The 20,430-nt window shown below is 36.3% G+C and overlaps 1 protein-coding gene across 2 annotated transcripts in view; it reads right to left on the reverse strand.

Annotated features, from left to right (window-relative positions):
- The window catches only part of LOC125669748 (extracellular matrix organizing protein FRAS1-like), a 66,555-nt gene that overhangs the window by 9,539 nt on the left and 36,586 nt on the right, over window positions 1–20,430 (reverse strand). For both annotated transcript variants that reach the window (XR_008802320.1, XM_048904481.2), the window contains exons 18-50: window positions 18,419–18,568; window positions 18,029–18,169; window positions 16,759–16,899; window positions 16,155–16,430; window positions 15,685–15,891; window positions 15,385–15,578; window positions 15,103–15,271; window positions 14,795–14,973; window positions 14,201–14,323; window positions 13,551–13,806; window positions 13,197–13,460; window positions 12,453–12,662; window positions 11,986–12,166; window positions 11,734–11,896; window positions 11,271–11,403; window positions 10,495–10,685; window positions 10,175–10,328; window positions 9,981–10,063; window positions 9,712–9,892; window positions 9,026–9,334; window positions 8,551–8,730; window positions 8,279–8,403; window positions 6,818–6,958; window positions 5,973–6,230; window positions 4,666–4,758; window positions 4,357–4,507; window positions 3,099–3,322; window positions 2,725–2,823; window positions 1,911–2,076; window positions 1,476–1,556; window positions 817–986; window positions 390–513; window positions 86–297 (exon numbers count right to left, since the gene is read on the reverse strand). Coding sequence is in view for 1 of the 2 variants with exons in the window: in XM_048904481.2 (XP_048760438.2) it covers window positions 86–297; window positions 390–513; window positions 817–986; window positions 1,476–1,556; window positions 1,911–2,076; window positions 2,725–2,823; window positions 3,099–3,322; window positions 4,357–4,507; window positions 4,666–4,758; window positions 5,973–6,230; window positions 6,818–6,958; window positions 8,279–8,403; window positions 8,551–8,730; window positions 9,026–9,334; window positions 9,712–9,892; window positions 9,981–10,063; window positions 10,175–10,328; window positions 10,495–10,685; window positions 11,271–11,403; window positions 11,734–11,896; window positions 11,986–12,166; window positions 12,453–12,662; window positions 13,197–13,460; window positions 13,551–13,806; window positions 14,201–14,323; window positions 14,795–14,973; window positions 15,103–15,271; window positions 15,385–15,578; window positions 15,685–15,891; window positions 16,155–16,430; window positions 16,759–16,899; window positions 18,029–18,169; window positions 18,419–18,568 (5,729 nt within the window). In the remaining variant the exon portion in view is untranslated. The remainder of the gene's footprint in view (window positions 1–85; window positions 298–389; window positions 514–816; window positions 987–1,475; window positions 1,557–1,910; window positions 2,077–2,724; window positions 2,824–3,098; window positions 3,323–4,356; window positions 4,508–4,665; window positions 4,759–5,972; window positions 6,231–6,817; window positions 6,959–8,278; window positions 8,404–8,550; window positions 8,731–9,025; window positions 9,335–9,711; window positions 9,893–9,980; window positions 10,064–10,174; window positions 10,329–10,494; window positions 10,686–11,270; window positions 11,404–11,733; window positions 11,897–11,985; window positions 12,167–12,452; window positions 12,663–13,196; window positions 13,461–13,550; window positions 13,807–14,200; window positions 14,324–14,794; window positions 14,974–15,102; window positions 15,272–15,384; window positions 15,579–15,684; window positions 15,892–16,154; window positions 16,431–16,758; window positions 16,900–18,028; window positions 18,170–18,418; window positions 18,569–20,430) is intronic.

Raw genomic sequence — 20,430 nt, forward strand, 5'->3', positions numbered from 1 at the left:
AATACAATCCAAGTGTTATAAGTGCTGAAAAATCATTAATTTTCACTGGGCTTTAATGGAGAAGTTGTTTTGTATCCTGGTATACCTGTGAAGACTGCCCTGGACTAAAAGTAATCTGAGTGGAGCTGGGTATATAGTCCTCCCCAGGGGTGGCAGATGGTGGTTCTGAGAGGCGGGTGGCACACCATACGACAGATGTGTGGAAGAGGTCAGACCCTGATCGGAGGACTTCCAGCTCTACATCTCCAGCATCCTCATCAAAATGGTACTGTGGCAAAGCCCAGTGTATAGTAGATTCTACAATGGGTGAGAAATCAGCGATCAAGACTTAACAGTGAAAAAAGGTTAATGAAATCCGAAGCTCTGTCATACAGGCAATACCAGCTTACCATCATTGGGTCCATCAATAATGACTGTGGCAGAAGACAGGAGTCCTATTTTGGCATTGTAGGAGGAATCGGTCAGTCTAAGCTCAAACTCCTCCGAGTTCTCAAAGATACTGTCGTCTATAACCTGCATAACATAAATCAAAATACCAATGTTCTGCATTCCATGAGGCAGATGGCTCTTATACTGTGAAATCATTAGCTTTCGTGGGGGCTCAATTTTTGTGGATTTCGTGGATACCCATATCTCCCAAATTTCAAACCACAACAAAATTCACAAATTATCTATTGTTCCAATGCACAGAAAACATATCCATGAAATCACAACCCAATGAAACTGTAACATCTCAACAGTCCACAAAAATTGAGATCCATGAATTTAAATGATTCCACGGTAATTCTTATTTTCAGAGAGAGGTTTCGGTTTTACCTTGACACTACATGTAGCACTGATGACCCCGGCAGGAAAGATGACTCTATTTTTGTTGGAATGTCCCCTGGTAATAAAGTCCGAGCCCGACTCGAGCCTGTCCACACTGCTGCCTCTTGCTGTCAGTGGAACAGTGTAACAGACCACTGACACACTGTCACTGATGTCACCTACAGAGTCCCAATATATCTATTACACACATCCAGGAAAATAGTTGACAATATCGAGAGGCATAATAATGTAAAAATACTAGCTTTTGATCACAAGAAAATTGTAACTTTATGAAATAAAGATTCATTCTCAGGGCTACATATTAACTAGATACTACTCAACGAAATGTTATTTCAGATTTCTGATTTGAAAATTGAGAAACCCTCAGATTTTGCGAGTCAGTGTACTGCTGCCAATTCATCCAATCAATTAATATCTTCACTGATTTAGTTCATATCCAGATTTCTCACAGCCATTTAATGAATATTAACTTATTGCTTGATTTCTAGGATTTGTAAATTGTGAGTTGGATTTTAATTCAATTTCTCTCGTGTTTCTTCTATTTGTTGATGTTTTCTTGCATGGAAAAATTAGTTTGCTGTAATTTCTTCCTTTTCAATTTTTAATTTTTTCTTCTACATGGCAGTAACACAACAAGTACAGCCCACCTGATCTAGTGATAGCAGCATGAAGATAGACATCGTTCTCCCTGATGTGGTATACAGACTGATTGAAGTGAAGCAGAGGTTCTGAAGTAAGACATAATAGTAATCACATTATGAATGCAGAAGGAAATAACTGTTTAACAAATCTTGGGTGAAAATATAATGGTCTCTCCCTTCCTCTAAATAGTTTTTTATTTGATGGACAGATGATAGTCGAGACCATATTAGCATTTGCAGATTACTGTAGATTCTTAATCATACGGAAGGAATTATCGTGAAATTTCACGGGATGCATCACTCGTTCTTAAATTACTCACTTTTATTTTTCTCTTTAATACTAAAATACTGCTAGACATTCACGATATCAAGTTCTTATTTAAAACAAGGAGTCTACACTACCTTGCTTCACCAAATTTCAAAATCTGAGATGTTGCGTACCATCCTCAGGGTCCAGTATAGTTACTGTGGCTCTGTTACTCCTCCCCAGCAGTGTGTAGATGGGTTGATAGATCTCCACATAAAACAGCTCTGCTCCTTCGTGTAGGGAGTCATCATTGATGATGATATTACACATCTTTGAGTCTTGCCACTCTTCAAACTGGATCTGTCGAATCAAAATAATATGTTGATATTAACATTCCTAATAGAAGCAAAATAGTCTGTTAATTTATTTCAAAAACAAGAGGTCAATAGACCTTTAGGCCAAAAAAAAAAATTACATAAGTTTTTCAGGCACTGCTGTATTAGACTGAGAGCTACCACATTGATGGATTTCATCGACACATTGAAAAGGGGAACAACTCAGTTTTCTCTTTACCATTTGATATAGAAGTATTTTATAAAATTAAAAGTTAATTTTCAGTATTAAAAATATTTGGTTTTTTAAGCATAATCTTTTATAAACAAGGGTTTAAAAAACAAAATAACATTTTATAATGAAAGATTTGAAATAAGTGCACACAAAATGATTCTGTATAAAAGAAAGGTAACTTATGTAACAACAGCTAAAATTTAAAAAAAAAACCCAAAAAGTTAAAATTGTTGGCCTCAGAAACTAAAGATTAATTCTAATTGGCCTTATAGTCACATGAGTACACATATCATGAAACAATTTTTGAAGAAACTTTTCTATGGCTACTGTAAAATATATATACTGTATATCAAGTAATTTTGGCATCAGGAATATTTGCTGAATTTTTCTAAAATAGGTAGTTTAAAGTAAATGTATGCAGGTTCTTATGCCAAGATTTACCTGTCCTGACTTTTCCACAAAGTCCTGAGAGCCCGGCCTTGAGGAGACAGACTGAGATGTAGCTGTCGCAGGAATAGTTCTACAGGATACCACACAGTACTGAAAATACATCATCAATTTATACCTAAAATTTATAATACAATATCTTTACATCATCAATTAATAAAAATTAATTCATCATATGATATCTTTAAAATACATCATCCATTACCCAAAATTAATTCATAATACGATATCTTTAAAATACATCATCCATTACTCAAAATTAATTCATAATAAAATACCTTTAAAATATGTCATCATTACAGATATAAATTACTTCACACTAAATTTTTCATAATATGTAAAGTTCAATTTCATAAATAGCATTGTACCTGTTTTAAATTGCCCTTCCTGTTGACAGGAACTTGAATAATTCCTGCTGTTTCTGTAACATTAAGCAGAAGATGATCAAACTCAATGAATGACCAGGTGATGTAGAACTTGTTTCCAGTCACTCTGTTTGGCTTGCTGTCCATGAGGGTGAAGACGAAGTCATCCTGAGCAACAGCCACATCTCCTGTCAGCACGTATCGAATCAGCTGGTTATTCACGTCCACTGAAAATTACATCAAAATTTCACAAAGAATTCTAATCGCTTGTCACACGGCCCATGTCTGGTAATAATTTTGTAAAAATTGGACTTTCCATGAAATTTATTTATATTCCTGCTATGAAACACGCAGAGCATACCCCCATGCAGTTGCAGGGAGATTACAACCAAACAGAACAAGAGGTACTGTGAGCAATGCTCACTAAGAATACCCCCTGCGTACCCCAATCTCCCAAAGGGTGTTGTTAATAGGTATAAATTACCTCTTTCCTGAGTGTAAAAATATGGTATGCCTTTGTAGAAGAAAATGGAAGATATAGTCCAAACACAAATCCATGGCATAAACCTATAATTTTTACCTTGAGATCAAAGGTCAAGGTCATAAAAAGGTAATGAATGTACATGACACATAGTCTCATGGTGATACACCCATGTCTTATGGTCGAGGTCAAAGTTCAAGGTCATATAGAGGTCATGAAGGTACCTGACACATCGTCTCATGGTGATACACTCATGTCTCAAATATGGTATGCCTATGTCAAAGAACAAAGTCATGGCCCTGAGATGGATCCATTGTAAAAACCTTTAATTTTGACCTTGAGGTCAAAGTCATATGGAAATCATGAAGGTACATGACACATCGTCTCATGGTGATACACTCATGTGTCAAATATGGTATGCCTATGTCGAAGAACAAAGAAGTTATGGCGCGGACAAGAATCCACTGTAAAAAACCTTTAATTTTGACCTTGAGGTCAAGGTCATGAAGGTACTCAACACATCGTCTCATGATGATCCACCTGTGTGCCAAATATGGTATGCCTAAGTCAAAAAACAAAGAAGTTATGGTCCGGACACGAATCTGCACAGACAGACAGATGGACGGACAGACAGACAGAGTGATTTCGTTCAGGGGGTATAAAAATACACATACAGTATCATACCAAACTAAAAAGATTGATCAGAGACTGTCATTCATTTTCACCCACATGAAATCACCCATGTATCAGTTTTCAGTGTGACAGGATAATAGTGAGCACCTTGTGAGAACTGTGCTATAGGTCTGCCTGGAGTCTCAGTCTTCTCCAGTTGACCATATCGTGGCTGGTGAGTCACATGGTACATAAGTCTGTTTGGGGGTGTGTCTACATCCGTTGCCAGCAACTCCTTATTTGTGATGAAGTTTGCAATCTACATTTAAAGAAATGCCACATTTCTGATCACAACAACATGTACATATACATTTGAGACAGTATAAATATTCAGTCATAAAGTCACAATGCACATTCGATTTCATTTTCTATTATATGCGGTATCTTTTGTGGCAAGTGAGTGAAATAGTAACATACCTGTCCATTTGATAATTCTAAGAACTGTAGACCTAGATTTGTGTGAAGGACTGGGGTACCGTCATCAAGCGGAAGAACTTCTATGTTAAAATCCTGGGAAAATAAGAAATGCATCATTAATTCCACAAGTTGTATAAAATACAACAAGATCTAATATATGTCCTAGTTGCTGAAATGAAATAAAACACAGTAAAACAGTTATAGTGAACCTCCAGGGCCAGCGACATACAGTTCGTTATAACCAAACTTCATTATACTGTAAAACACAGTTATAGTGAACCTCCAGGGCCAGCGACATACAGTTCATTATAACCAAACTTCATTATACTGTAAAACACAGTTATAGTGAACCTCCAGGGCCAGCGACATACAGTTCGTTATAGTCAAACTTCATTATACTGTAAAACACAGTTATAGTGAACCTCCAAGGCCAGCGACATACAGTTCATTATAACCAAACTTCATTATACAGTAAAACACAGTTATAGTGAACCTCCAGGGCCAGCGAAATACAGTTCATTATAACCAAACTTCATTATACAGTAAAACACAGTTATAGTGAACCTCCAGGGCCAGCGAAATATAGTTCATTATAACCAAACTTCATTATACAGTAAAACACTGTTATAATGAACCTCCAAAGCCAGCAAAATACAGTTCATTATAACCAAACTTCATTATATCCAATAAGATTTTCGTAATTTTCCTCTATTAGGGGAATGAATATCACTTCACAATAAGTAAATTTTACCATATACATGTACTTACATTTGCTACCATAATTTGAAAGAAGAGCAATGAAAATACACAATTAAATCATTAAACATAGTAGATCTCCCTGTTTTCCAAAGCAGAAAATTTTCTCTCATTCCAGCTTTAGAAATAATTCAGATTTTAGATTTTCAATCTTTCATTGATCACCTCATTCATACATATCAAATTCCCGTTGGAGTACATATTCCCTCAACATTTCTCAATTAGAAGGCTATGTACATAGAATAAATGATTTTCTCTACAAATCACCATCACTGGGTAAACATGTCACTTTCTGACATTGTATCTATAGAGTCCCACCCATATCAAAACAAAACATTTCCTGATGTGTATTTTAGAAACAAGGTCCAGAATTAAGAATGCCTGATATTTTTTTCTATTAAACTTATGTTCTAAATGTGGAAAATGATCTGTTGCAAATAGCCCTGTAGTACTATTTAAAGAAAATAAAATACTCCCAAGTGAGCTTTAAACATTAATTTAGAAAACATGGGAAAACCCCCCCGAAAACACCACATATTCCGTGCGATTACTTGTGGGTTTGGAGACGGCACACTGATGTCTCCTCTTCGTCCATCCCTCTGCATGGAGAACATTTTCGTGGTGCCATCAGTGACAGTGAAGGAGAAGCGGTCCGCCTGTGTCTCGCTGCCATCATGTAGATAACTCACTTTGCTGTTGTAGATGTCAGCCATAGTGAAGGTAGAGACTGTCTGGAACACGTTGCCATCTGATATCTGGAGGGAGCCATGGATCGGAGGATTTACAATGCTGAACTGCAACTGTTTCTCCTGCAAGGAAGATGCTGTGTAAACAATAGCAAACTAAACCAGGTCAACACTTCAGCATACCAAAAATTCTATTTCAACTTAAGATACAATGATAGTGCAACAAAAGCATAATTTCCATGGTGGCTCAATATTTGTGGAATTCAGAGTTTCTTCATGTCAATGATGATAATGTTACAATTACTTTCAAATATCATAAAAAGCCATATACATGTATTTACCACAACACTGAGAAATCTAATAACAAAATGAAATGGTATCAGTGGCTTCTATTGTCTGGGCTCTTGCCTATCATTACCTCTTATTGAATTACTTTCAAAGATCACAACACTCCCACATTTTTACCATAACACCGAGAAATCTAACAGCTGTTAGATGTACTACTACTGTTTGTAGTTCAGACTAAACCATATTTCTGGCCCCTTACCTTAGTATCCTGATCCACAGCCTTCAGTTCAAACTCAGTCACGAGTTTTCTCACTCCCCCTGAACCGTCATATTGTCTTACCTCAGTATCCTGATTCACTGCCTTCAGCTCAAACTCAGTCACGAGTTTCCTCACTCCCTCCTGAACCGTCACATTGTCTTACCTCAGTATCCTGATCCACTGCCTTCAGTTCAAACTCAGTCACGAGTTTCCTCACACCCTCCTGAACCGTCAGTCCATTGTTTATTACCAGCGGTATCTCATCATCCACTGGACTCACGGATATTATGAACTTTTGGCTCACCTGTAAAAGCAAATGCATTATTTTAAGGATGACACATACATTGCAGGGTTAAGGAGGAATAATACATTGTCATAATGGCTGACTTCCTTTTGAAAAATATAAATATCAGCAATACACATTTATTCCTTTTAAATGGAATTGCCTTGCTGGGTAGCTTAGTGGGTTAATGTGTCGACTGCTGATCTGTAGTTCGTTCATTCAAGTCTAACAGAGGTTTTAATTTTTTTTCCATATTACTTTCTACTTAAACTGCATTTTTTTTAATAAAATAAGGTAAAGTTGAAACTTTTCAATTTCAAAATATCATTGTATATATCCTCTACTTTCTATCCATATTAGATATCTCTGATGTATTATTCCTCCTTAACAAAGAGCCTATCACAGCCTTCAATTTTTTTTTATTACAACATAACAAAACTTCAATACCACATAACATGACTTGCCAAATTAACAATGCTGGTATATTTTGTTTCATGTAATAATTTTATTAATTTCTGCTTCATTACTTTATAGTGTATCTGACAAAAAAATAAAACAAAAAGAAAAACAAGATGTGTTTGTGAAACACAAATGCCCCCGATAATGGCCAAATCCGAAGATGGCCAAGGTCACAAGGACAAATATCTTGGTAACAGTAGAAAGATCTTGTCACAAGAAATGCTCATGTACAATATGAAAGCTCTAATATTTACCATTTAGAAGTTATGACCAATGTAAAAAAAAAAAATTAAAAGGTCAAATGTCAAGGTCAAAATGTTTAGTACCAACGGAAAGGTCTTGTCACAAGGAATACTCATGTGAAATATCAAAGCTCTACCACTTACTGTTCAAAAATTATTAGCAAGGTTAAAGTTTTCAAAAAGTAGGCCAAACTCCAAGGTCAAAAATGTTGGTACCCACGGAAAGGTCTTGTCACAAGCAATACTCATGTGAAATATCAAAGCTCTACCACTTACTGTTCAAAAGTTATTAGCAAGGTTAAAGTTTTCAAAAAGTAGGCCAAACTCCAAGGTCAAGGTCACAAGGTCAAAAATGTTGGTACCCATGGAAAGGTCTTGTCACAAGCAATACTCATGTGAAATATCAAAGCTCTACCACTTACTGTTCAATAGTTATTAGCAAGGTTAAAGTTTCAGACAGAATGACAGACAGGACAAAAACAATATGCCTCCGATCTTCGATCTCGGGGGCATAAAAAACCCTGAGAATTTCTTCTAACAGTGCATTTTTTTTAAAATCAAGTTTGTTTTGTGTGATGAATAGTAAACCTCTGTCTTTAAAGTAAGGATGTGGTCTTCCTGATCCCTGAGCCAGAATTACCTCATTAGTTCCATCTGAGACAATGTATGTAAAGGCATCCATGTAATCTTCAGCTGGACTAGTGTGGTAGTACACCACACTGTTTGCTGCCAAGTCTGACTGGGTAAACTCAGAAACTGGTACACCTGTACAGAAAATACCACAGTCAGTTTAAACTGTAAGCAAAGGATATCTATCAAGTGCTAAATTTTCTATAGGAAAATACCTTTTCATGTACATATGATTACCAAAATGTATACATTTCCAATATCAGACACATGCCAAGTCCCTACCTGGGTTTCCAGTTAATTCTAGATGGCCCAATCTGGGAGGAGAGACCAGAAAATAATGCAGTGTAGCTGGTTCCGAGTCCACATCCGTGTAGGACAGGAAGTCCGAGGTCAGCCGAGCACTAGAGCCCTCCTTAACAATTAGATCCCTGTTGGCCAAAACTTGAGGAGGGTGTCTGTCCTCTAAATAAAACCATGTCACATCAAAATGGAGAAAAACTCAATAATTTGGATGATTCGTTTTTGACTACTGTAGATTCCTTATTTTACGTGAGTACTTATAAGGCGAAATGACTGGTATACGTCAAAGCAGGCGAACATGAATTCACGTGTCGTCCGTTTAAATCTAGAGTTCTTACATATATTTTTGCAACAAAAAATTAAAAGTGAGTAATTTTATTTCATGAGTGATGCCTCTCACAAAATTACGTGTAATAAATTCCTCGCGTATATTAAGGAATCTACACTATTCTCATACCTATAATAGTTATGAAGAAATCTTGATCAATCAGTTTGTTGTTATCGCTGTCTTCCACATCAAATTTGAACAGCACGACCCCAGTCATCTCCCCTGCCTGATGGACAAACTGAATGTATCCACTGTTTATGTCTGACTGTAGGAAAGTTTTGATTGGTCCTTTGGAGGAGATCAGTGCAGAGTGTCCTCCCTTGACAAACTGTAGGTGGCCTGCAGTGGTGTCTTGTGTTACGGTGTACAGTAACATGGAATCTTCTGAGTCAATATCAGTAGACTGCAGGTCCTTGGATTTAATAAATGTAATTGATCCTGCAAGGGCATAATGTAATATAAGAAGATGTGAATACAATTTATGTTCTGTTCGCACATCACAAAATAATTGTTGATATACTGTAATATACACTTCAGTCACTGCCTTCCATAACAATATGGCACAATGTTTCGAGACTGAAACTTTCAGTGAAATAACTAGATATCCAAGCCTGCTGATGTACTTATATCAAGAGAACTCATTCACTTGGGTGCTGAAGCAAAAGAGCTAAAAGCGGAATATTAAACATTCTTTTTACCCATTATCATACACAACAGATTTGAGAATTAGCGATTACCCCAAGTCACGCACCAGCTCCAATAGCACTAAATCTTAAATATGGTAAACTAAAGATGCATAAAGTATTTCTCCTGACCTGTGTTGACCCGGAGTCCCCTGTTGATTGACATCCTGGGAGTCTCATCACTGACTATCCCTATCACTATGTTCAGGGTTCCGTCCACCTGGAAGTCTCCATCCGACACCGTAAGTACACAGGTGTCACTCTTGATGTTCCCTCCCAGGTGTCTGTACACTATCACATCATCCAAGACATTCTGGTGACATACAGAGAATTGGAGCTGAATACAAGTTAACATACTAGTCATGAAATAAAACAAAACAATATGTATTTCACAAATTTACCTGATAAGTAAATCTGTGCCCCTTTGAGAGCTCTTTCATTATGGGAGAAGGATGTCTTGAATTTGTTTTAAAAGCCAGTGTTCCTAAACAAAAGAAATAAAATATAATAGTTTTTTGCCAGCTTTATCCTCATACTGACTAAAGATAAAACTCTCCGTGAGGACTTTTTAAATTTCTTTATGAAATTGCCGAACCTTGTGTAGGTGCTGAAACAACAGTTATAATGAGATCTTTTGGAGGAGTGTCAAAATCCACAATATAAAGTGAGGCATTGGTCAGGGTTTCAGAGTTATCTTCCTTTACAAAGAGCTGCTCAGTTATCACAGAGGGCACTTCATCGTTATCCAACTACAAGAGAAAGATATATCAATGAATAAGTACAGTATTTACTATACATAAAATCCTTGTGTGATTGTTTTTACATGTAGTAGCAAAAGCGGTTTTATTTTTAAATCAAAGTGTAAGTCTCATAGAATGATTCTTAAAAAGAGGTGACATATTTGTCAAATCTTACAGTGATTGTAATATTGAGCCTGTGAACCGGTGTGGTGTTATTGCCGTCGGTGACAGTAAACAGGAAGCCATCCCACACAGGTTCTTTGTTCCTGTGGTCTTTCTGCTCATAGTAGATATATACATCCACAATGTCCTGGAGCGTGAAGGAAGTAACAATGGCTGGGCCCTGCTCCACCACAGAGGAAACTTCTACAAATGTTATTAAAAAACCCGATCTTACAATTCTATAAACTTCATATTTACTGATTTTATCTTTTCTTAATTTCTTAAATAAAATACAGTAAAACATGGTTATAGCAATCCTCCAGGGCCAGCAGAAAGCAGTTCGTTATAACCAAATTTTGCTATATCCAATAACATTTTTGTTATTTTCCTATCATAGGGGAATAAATATCATTTTGCAATAAACGTGAATTTGTAATAAGTGTATTTGTTATAAGCATGCTTTACTGTACCTGTCTTTGTGGAGATTTTTATTTTATATCATTTTATTTACTCAAACCATGCAGATACAATGATGCATGAAGTACAATAAATATAAAAAAAATATAAATAATGAGATAATATATAGGTCAGAAGTAAAAATAATACGTACAAGTAAATAGATAAGTCATTGAGGAATGACCAAATCATAAATTTTAAGACTATACATGTATACTTTCTTCAGTGACTTCACATCAGTCCTTGAAATTTAGATCAGAAAATTAAACTATGTTTGGGTTATGACAATATATTTTGTTCACCTGAATATAATCTATGTTTCTGACAAAATACCTGTCTTTGTGGAGACTATTTGACCAAAGCTGGGTCCTGTAGAAATCTGCACTGTAAGATGGCTTACAGAACTGTCAACATCAGTGGCCTTGATATTCTTCAGGGAAAGTGCTACAGTTCCACCTTCTTGAACCTAACAGAGCAAGCAGGACAACATATTCAGAGCACAATGATGATTTTTAGAATGAACATATTTTAAAAACTTGTTTAGTATAAGTCAAGTTACTGTGTATAGGGAAATTTCGCCCCTTTTGCCCTTGTCAGTGGGCAAATTCAAAATCTCTGGGCTATAACTGTTATACATTGTAATTTCTTTTTTTTTGTCTGGCAAATTCAAAAAAAAGAAAAGCACAAGACGAAATTAACTCTGTATACAGTATATTGAACTTGAATGTGGGGGGAAAATGTGGGAAAAAAATTCTTCCAATATATGATGTATACGAAATTTTTTTAGTTATGTTACCGTGATATCCTCCCCAACAACAACAGAGGGTGGTTGGTTGTCCACTGGTTCCACAACGATAGAAAACACCTGATTGGGTAACAGGTTTTGTCTGCTGTCTGTCACATTTAATGAAAGGACTTCTGTGATTGGCTGGATGCCTATCTCTTTGTCCGCTGTATAGCTGTTTCAAGTAAAAAACTAATGCGTGAAAATTTGGCATGTCAAGAGGAAAATTTTCCTTTGCTTTTTGTTTAAAACTTTTCAGCATACCTGATAAAGCCATCATTAACATCTTGTTGAGTGAAAGAGGAGCCTCGCTGTAACAGCCTGGCTGATTTGTATTTGAAGGAGCCGTGAGCGATGTAGGAATTGAGGGAAATCCTCAGTCTGTCCTCGCTGTCCTCTTCATCCATAAAACCTAACTCTGTCTTCCTGAGGACAACTGTATCTCCTGAAATTGACAAATTGTAAAGAGGTTGTCCAGGATCTATATCTACCATAAAATACAGGTTCAGGACTTTCTTTTTTATGTTTCTTTTAATATCTTCAATGAAATCACAGTTGAACTTCAGAATCTTGAATATTGATATTTCAAATACCATGGATGAACGTGAAATGGAATTCCCAACCACATTTTCTACATGAATTTTAACCTCATTATAGCGAACCCCTCGATATCTCGAAAGTTTTTACTTGGATCCATTGAGCTCTAGATAAGGAAGTTTGATTGTACTTACCTTCTTTAACCACCACCCTACAGCTAGCTGTAGGTACTGGTATAGGAGCGGAGTTGTCTACCCTGATGATGGACACATGAATTCGAGTGGTCACTTGATGGACTCCATCAGTGACCGTTATCTCTAGTCGGTCTGACAGTGATGGGTCTGATTTATCCTGGGTGTACTGGAACGAGTTGGTTTGGATCTCGTGGTGTGAAAATGTGTCCCCTGATTAAATTCAACAGTCATGATACATTGTATTTATGGGTAAAATTAGAACAAAAAAGACTACCTTTCCATCTAATTTCCCAAAATTATGAATTAAAAAAAAATAGATAAATAAATGAACAAGATGTGTTTATGAAACACTGATGCCCCCATATGGCAGCAAAGGATTAAAGTTTTCAGATCACAATATCAAAATCTTGGGTACCCAAAGAAAAGTCTTGTTATAAGGAATACACAATGTATGTGAAATATGAAAGCCCTAGCACTAGCCTTTCAAAAGTTATGGTCAAGGTTAAAATTTTCAAAAGTAGGTCAAAATCCAAAAGGAAGATAATAAGGTAAAAAAAAATTTGCTACCAAAAGAAAGATCTTGCCAAAAGGAATATACATGTGAAAAAATGAAAGCCCTATCACCAATAATTCAAAAACTATGGCCAAAGTTAAAGTTTTGGTGGACAAGATCATAAAAAAAAAAAACACACAACAAAAGGGGCATTAAAAAAGCACATACAACAAAATTTGGCTTCCCTTTACCTTGTCTCAGAAAGATTCTGTTATTGTCTAAAATTTTCTCCATCTGTCCATGGTTTGGCATCACTTTCAGAGTAAACCTTAGATCCTCCACCGAGGTATCAGGATCCACCACCCCTAGGACTTGCCGTCCGAGAGGCACACTCCCTCCATGGGACACCTGTATGGGAGCATTCAGATAGGCAAACCTGGGAGGCTCATTGTTCACAGGGATGACTCGAATGATGAAACGGTCCTCGTTGGTGGAGTTGGCAGTTCCATCGGAGACTGCAAGTTACATATAAAAACATTATAAATAACTTGTTTCTGAGTACATCAATGACTGATACATTAAATTCTACTGTAGAAAATTCTTACCAGTGAAGATGAAAAAGAATTCCCTCTCCTGAGCCCCTAATTCTTTGGCTGGGGGTCTGTATACGACCCTGTTATTGTTGATATCTTCCTGAGAGAATCTGGTGATGGGAGTGAATGGATGTGACACATATTCCACTGTCCCCTCCCCCTGGCCCAGGGTTCGGACAATACTATAGATGATATCTGCATCTTCTGTGTCCCTATCCTGATATGCTAGATTTGTACTACTGATTGGGGTAACTTGATTTTCCAAGACCTATAAGATTCCAAACTTATGCATCAACAGCAATACTGTGCATAGCTGTGAATTTGATAGATTTTGGTCAAACACTGTTCAAATCTCATTGTTTTAAGAAACTATATACTAACATACAATATATTGATATCAAAAATTCAGGTTTTTGATTTTTATAATATACCAAAATACATATACTTTTGAAATTAAGACTCTGAAGTATTCATGAAATTGCTATACTGCATATTTAGCATATCGAGATAGTTAGAAGTTGACTTACAGGATATGAAAATGTACTACCGTAAAGGATTCCCCCCCCCCCCCCCCAAGTCAAAATCAGCTATTCGAATGACACAAAATTTGAACCCAATTAATCAGCCAATATCTACTGTCCAAGTCGAATTTTGGTGCTCACCGAAATTCCAAGTTTAGTTCCTGGTGCTGGGGTTGGTACAGCTGTGGTCACTTCCTCCTCGGTAACAAGGATGCGGAACACCTGGTCACGCAACACGTTGGGCTGTTTAGCCGTGTCCGACACCTGAGAGAAGAAAAACATTGGCAAATCCCTCTTTAATACCGGTACAAACTGCATCAGATTTCCTGGTTTTTAAGTTGATGAAATTATACAATAGTTTTGAAGAGGGATTTATCAATATGAATCGAGTAAACTATGCTAAAAATTACAGACACTGATCCCTCTGCTTGTATGTCTATTATTCTTCATCCCATCTTAGAATATTTTGACTCAACTGCCATTAATTTTGACCTATGCACAACACTCAGGGTTGTAGCAGTGAAGGTTCTTTATCGTGCCGATGTCTTCCGTGACACAGACCCAAAAGACTCACAACTTTCACTTTTAATGCTGATCACTTCGTGAAGGAACAGTTCTTCCCTATGTTAAATGTCTCAAGTTTAACTGGGATCAAGAATTGAACCCAGGACCTCCAGGTTGAGAATTGAGTGCCCTAAGCGGTAAGTTACTGTGACTGATGCCACTGATCCTAACCTCAAATGTGAAAAAATCTGCATCTTTAGAGGCTCCCATGTGTTGATACCAGATCCTCCCTTCATTAATGTCCCTCTGAAGGAAGCGGAACATTTTGGCAGACATTTTACCATTTCCCACATCCTCCCATCCCCTGCCGGGTCCATCGGATGGCTGCTGCACTATCATCATCAACTCACCTAAAAACCACATCCACTTCACGTTTCATAACATACAAAACCAAACCATATATATTTGAAACCAAAACAAAATATTTATCTCCTTATAAAACAATTTAAAGAGATAAAGACCACTCAGAAACAATTTACCTTCTTTAGGGTTGTTAATCGGAGGTGACAACGTGAAAACGATATCATCAGAAGGTGCATTATTAGTATCCATGACCTTTGCACTTAAAAGATCCGGTGTTAGCTGAAGAAGTTCACCCTTGATCACATGACCCATGTTATTCTGTATAATCAATGGTAGCACATCTTCCTGTAAATTTAATAGTATAAATTGGCAATATGATTTAACAGCCACATATCATACAATTACCTTAAAAAACACCTGGAATTTGTTTAATATAACTTATAGAAACATTACTTTACCTGTTTCCTAATGGTGATATCTAGCAGGAAGTTGAGAGAGTGGTAGCCATCAAATATCTGAAACAGCACCTGGTCAGATGTTGCTTTGGTCTGCCCAATTTTGTAAGCTAATTTTTCATTGGTCCAATCCTTTAAAGTGACCTCTGACACAGGTACATCATGCTTTTTGTTAACAATTTGTCCATGATTTGGTCCTAGAAATACACACATATACATAGAGTAACACATCACTGGACCCATTTCACATTCCTCCTCTTTAAATCAGTGTGGTTTCATTGAGAAGAAATGATAATGTCATACCTCCCAAAACAGTGATGGAAACTGAATCTTCGAGACCATCTACTCGGATATCTACTTGATGTGGTCCAATGGTGGTTTCATTATCAAGAAATGCCAGTAATGGTTCATGCAGCCATAAGAACGGTGGATTTTTAGGAATAACCAGAATATAGAGTGCCCTGTCTTCGCTATACAATTGACCATCACTTACTCTCAATACAATTTTACCTTTAAGAAAATAAATTACATGTGAAATAAAAAAAAAAAGATAAAATGTTATCGCATAAACATTTCTCATTTTCACTAAAAATCACCGTAGGATAAATGATTCAGTGAGTGAATGATTCAGAGAATACGTGATTCAGAGATTTAGATTCAACCCATGATCACAATTCTTACCATTCTTACCAGCACTAGTATTATGAATAAAGCAAATAATTATAACCTTTCCTACCAGCACTAGCATTATGAATAAAGCGAATAATACTTACCATTCCTACCAGCACTAGCATTATGAATAAAGCGGATCTTTCCAGTTTCCAGATCAGCTAAAGAAAAAGCCTCCCCAGATTTCACCATTTCATCCTTCCCCTGGACAGCCTTGACTAGCTCTCCTATATTTGTCGGCTGTGTTACCACTAACTGGAGGTCGTCTTTTGAAGTCTCCGTGTCAGACAAGGAAAAGATGTCAGCTGGTATACTGGTTATTCCACCTTGTTCCACTTTGATTTGTCCAATAATCTGCAGAGTTGGTCTATGCTGATTGACTGTTGAAAAGTGAACATATCATTGTATATACAGTGGAACCCACTTAATCCATTACCTGTTATTCCGATAATTCTTTTATTATAATAGCAGCTGTTATTCTAATAATTCTTTATTACAATGGCATTACAAAACCCTGTTTGCTAAAAAAAAATTCAATACAAATCTTTTCTTTCAATCTGATAGAATATTCATAATTAAAAATCTGTTGAATAAAGTAGTAAAAAAAAATTCAAAACACAAGATTTCATTGACTCAAAATAGACCAGGAGTGTGTTTGCATTTGATAAATGTCCCAACTACTTTGGGTGACTGATAACTATGTTTTACCTGTACATTGCCTGGTGACTGGATTCTGATAGAAACCTGAACCACAAGCGGAGACACAGATTCCCATTTTTAGATAGGCTGTCACATCACACTGCATACACTCATCAGGTGAGGAACAAGTAAGGCAATTCACAGGACAGTCTAGAGATAAAAATATCACATGTACTGTAGAGCACATTTATTTTGCCAGACCTTATTTTTGTGTGAATACAATGATGTATTTATTCACAAGACATACTGTGGGTTCCTTATTTTACGCGAGTACTTAATATGGCGAAATGACTCGTGTAATTCAAATCGCGTGAATATGAATGTGTGTGTAGTCTGTTGATCAAGAGTTCTTTCATGTATTTTAGCAACAGAAAATTAAAAGCAGGTCATTTTATTTCATGAGTGATGCCCCTTGCGAAATTACTCAATAATAAACTCGCGTATATTCCAGAATCCACAGTAATTTTCATAAATCATTAGTTATTGCTTAAGTCTTCTATGTCTGAGTGTTTATTTCACAAATGGTTAGTCTTGTGAAATTTACACATAAATAACGCTCTCACAAATAAAATCTCCGAGTTGGACATCTGCTTGTCACAAGGAAAATATATGTTTGTTGTGAAATATAATGACTTGTTATTGGTCATGTTAAACTTTTTGATGGACAAATATGATGTTTACAATGAGTAGCAGAATAAAACTTATTTTTTTGTCTGGTGAAGAATATTTGCAGATCAAGGTATATTACAAGCTATTTTAAATATTTATCAATTTAACTTTAAGTTATTATCACATTAACTGAAATCAGAGAGATTTTAAAATTGTCAATGAAGCTAGCTGTACATGTAATTACAACCAACAGCTCCTTTATGTTTATCAGCTTCTATTACCCAAACTCTGCTCACCGTAGCTCGTTTTTGCTGTCATAAAAAATCTGAACAAAGAATGATTGAGATTGAAAATTTGTCATTTATTACAATACCAAATGACGAAAGAAATCTTCAACATAAGATTTTGGGGGAAATCAGATAATACATTCTACATGAAAGTACCTGCAAAGCTATATTACTCAAAGTCTGATTTCCCCCAAAGAAGACAAAATAACTTAAATAATGCTACGCTATAAGATGACAAATAAAAATTCATCAAAACAAACCCAGAGCAAAAAGATGGCGAACAAATAATATTGATTTCATTTCCACAATTCATTGTCTGAGGGTTTGATTAGTAAAAAAATCCACAATTCATTGTCCGAGGGTTTGATTAGTAAAAGAATTACCTCTGCAGACACTATGGAATGGATCAATGGTTTGTGTATGTGCACAATGGAGGACACACGCCCCGGAGGAGAGGAGGAGGGAGGGGCCACACATTGTACACTGGGCGGGTGAGAGACACTCCACACATCCACTGCTACACTCTGTGTAAGGAGTCAGTCACACGGCACAGTTAATATATCTCATGCATAATTAAAGATCAGTCAAAGCATTACCATGCCATTAATTCAATTTCTTTTAATTATTTTAAATCAAAATAAGCCAAGCTTTCAGTAATCTGACTAAATTCATTTTTTCTTTCTTTTTATTGAATTAATATGCTCTGTTATGATATTATACGTAATCGATTTTTGCAAATGAATTCCTCCATATCTATACTTTTGTACACTTACTTTGGCATACAAAACTCTGATTGTAGTGGCCAATCGGACATTTTCGTACACAAATGTTATCAAAGGCCATCATTGGTTGGGGACACTTCAAACAGACGCTCCCCTTCCCATTCTCAGCAGACCGACACCTGGCACAGCCTGTCTCACATTCTACAAGCACATTTACAATTATCTATTTACAATACATAGATGTATATGAATAATAGGTACCAATGATTCTAGCAGAACTGAAACTGTCTATACAGTACCTTGTTTCTAAAGCCTAATTTTTATTTTATTTGGGAAAGGGGGGGGGGGGGGGGTATTTCATTTCAAAATTCTGTTGCCCATGTTTTCCTTCCATTATTTCATATACTTCCTTTAATGCTCTCCTGCGATTTGATTTTGTATGCAAGAATTCAAAACACGGCCCTCATTTGTATTCCTTGCATTCTTAAGACTACATTGGTCTTTTTGAAGTGAATTCTGTCTGATGTGAAATTTCCTGACTCCGGGGCTCTTTAGCGGGTTAATAGATACCCCCTCTGATAACCTTCAGCTATCTTGTCCTAAAGAGTAGAGTTTCTTGTAATTCTTTTTTCACTCCACCACTGGTGATGATTATCTAACAGATGTTCTCATACAGTTCATTTGGAATGACTTAGGAAGATTTTAAATGCTGACTATGGTCGTGTCCACATTAACACAGACACACTGCTGTGAACACAAGTCAAACCTACGTATTGTGTGCATTGATGACACACATGACAGATTCAACAATGAGAAAAGAACTCTAAATATTCCAGCTGATTTTATCTGGTCAACATCAATAGACTTTAATTCATACATTAAAAAAGGATATTGCTAGATCTTAGGGTCAACCTTTGCCTTGTAATTTGTTGATTTTTATCATCCAATTCATTTCAGTAATTCTTCGATTTAATACTGTGTATACAGTGTTCTATATTATAAGTTCCTTCAGCAAGAAAACAAAATTTATGTATACCTTGACCTAATACAATTCTTTGATCATCGGATTATTTCCCCTCAATGCAAGTCTTTCCTTGAGGATAATTTCTTTACATTACAAGTGTATAAGGTGTCAAGAAATTGATTACAGAATTAAAATAAAAAAAACAAATTTATTAATTGAAATGAAGATAAAAGCTCTTGGTACTACCCGTGGGTCACATAGTTAACCTGAGTCACCTTGCTCATACATACATAAAACACATAGATAATGGCCCAGCTATATACCATGTACATTACTTATTTTATTACTGCACATACTGGAAAGATTTTAAAATTCCAACAAGGAATCTTTTGATCTTTAGTGAAAACTAACTCTGGTCCAGGGGATCATCACTCATAAAATCTTCACTTATACTATACATACAAAATTGTAGTTTTATTGTCCATGTAGACCTATATTTTCCCTTATGCCATCACACTTTGCCTGATATGTAATATTATATCTCCCCTTATAATGCCCCCACCCTTTGCCTGATATGTAAACCTATATCTCCCCTTATATTGCCCCCACCCTTTGCCTGATATGTAATATTATATCTCCCCTTATATTGCCCCCACCCTTTGCCTGATATGTAATATTATATCTCCCCTTATATTGCCCCCACCCTTTGCCTGATATGTAAACCTATATCTCCCCTTATAATGCCCCCATCCTTTGCCTGATATGTAATATTATATCTCCCCTTATAATGCCCCCCCCCCCCCCTCCCCTGATATGTAAATCTATCTCCCCTTATAATGCCCCCATCATTTGCCTAATGGAGTGAGAGGTATGGTTTAAACAGATGCATATATACATTATATGAGGAGGCCTGAACATTAGGAGGTGGTAGCTAGCGTAATTGATAGTTTTCATGGTATTGACATACTCACACATTTAAATCCACCCAACTACAAGAATATCTCTTTAACCACAAAATCTCCACATGTACATATTTATCTCAAACCACAAATATCTGACTCCATGGAAATTAGTAATTCCATGATAAAAATCTCCAAAA

This window comes from Ostrea edulis, chromosome 4 (assembly GCF_947568905.1).
Source record: "Ostrea edulis chromosome 4, xbOstEdul1.1, whole genome shotgun sequence".
Lineage (NCBI taxonomy): Eukaryota > Metazoa > Mollusca > Bivalvia > Ostreida > Ostreidae > Ostrea > Ostrea edulis.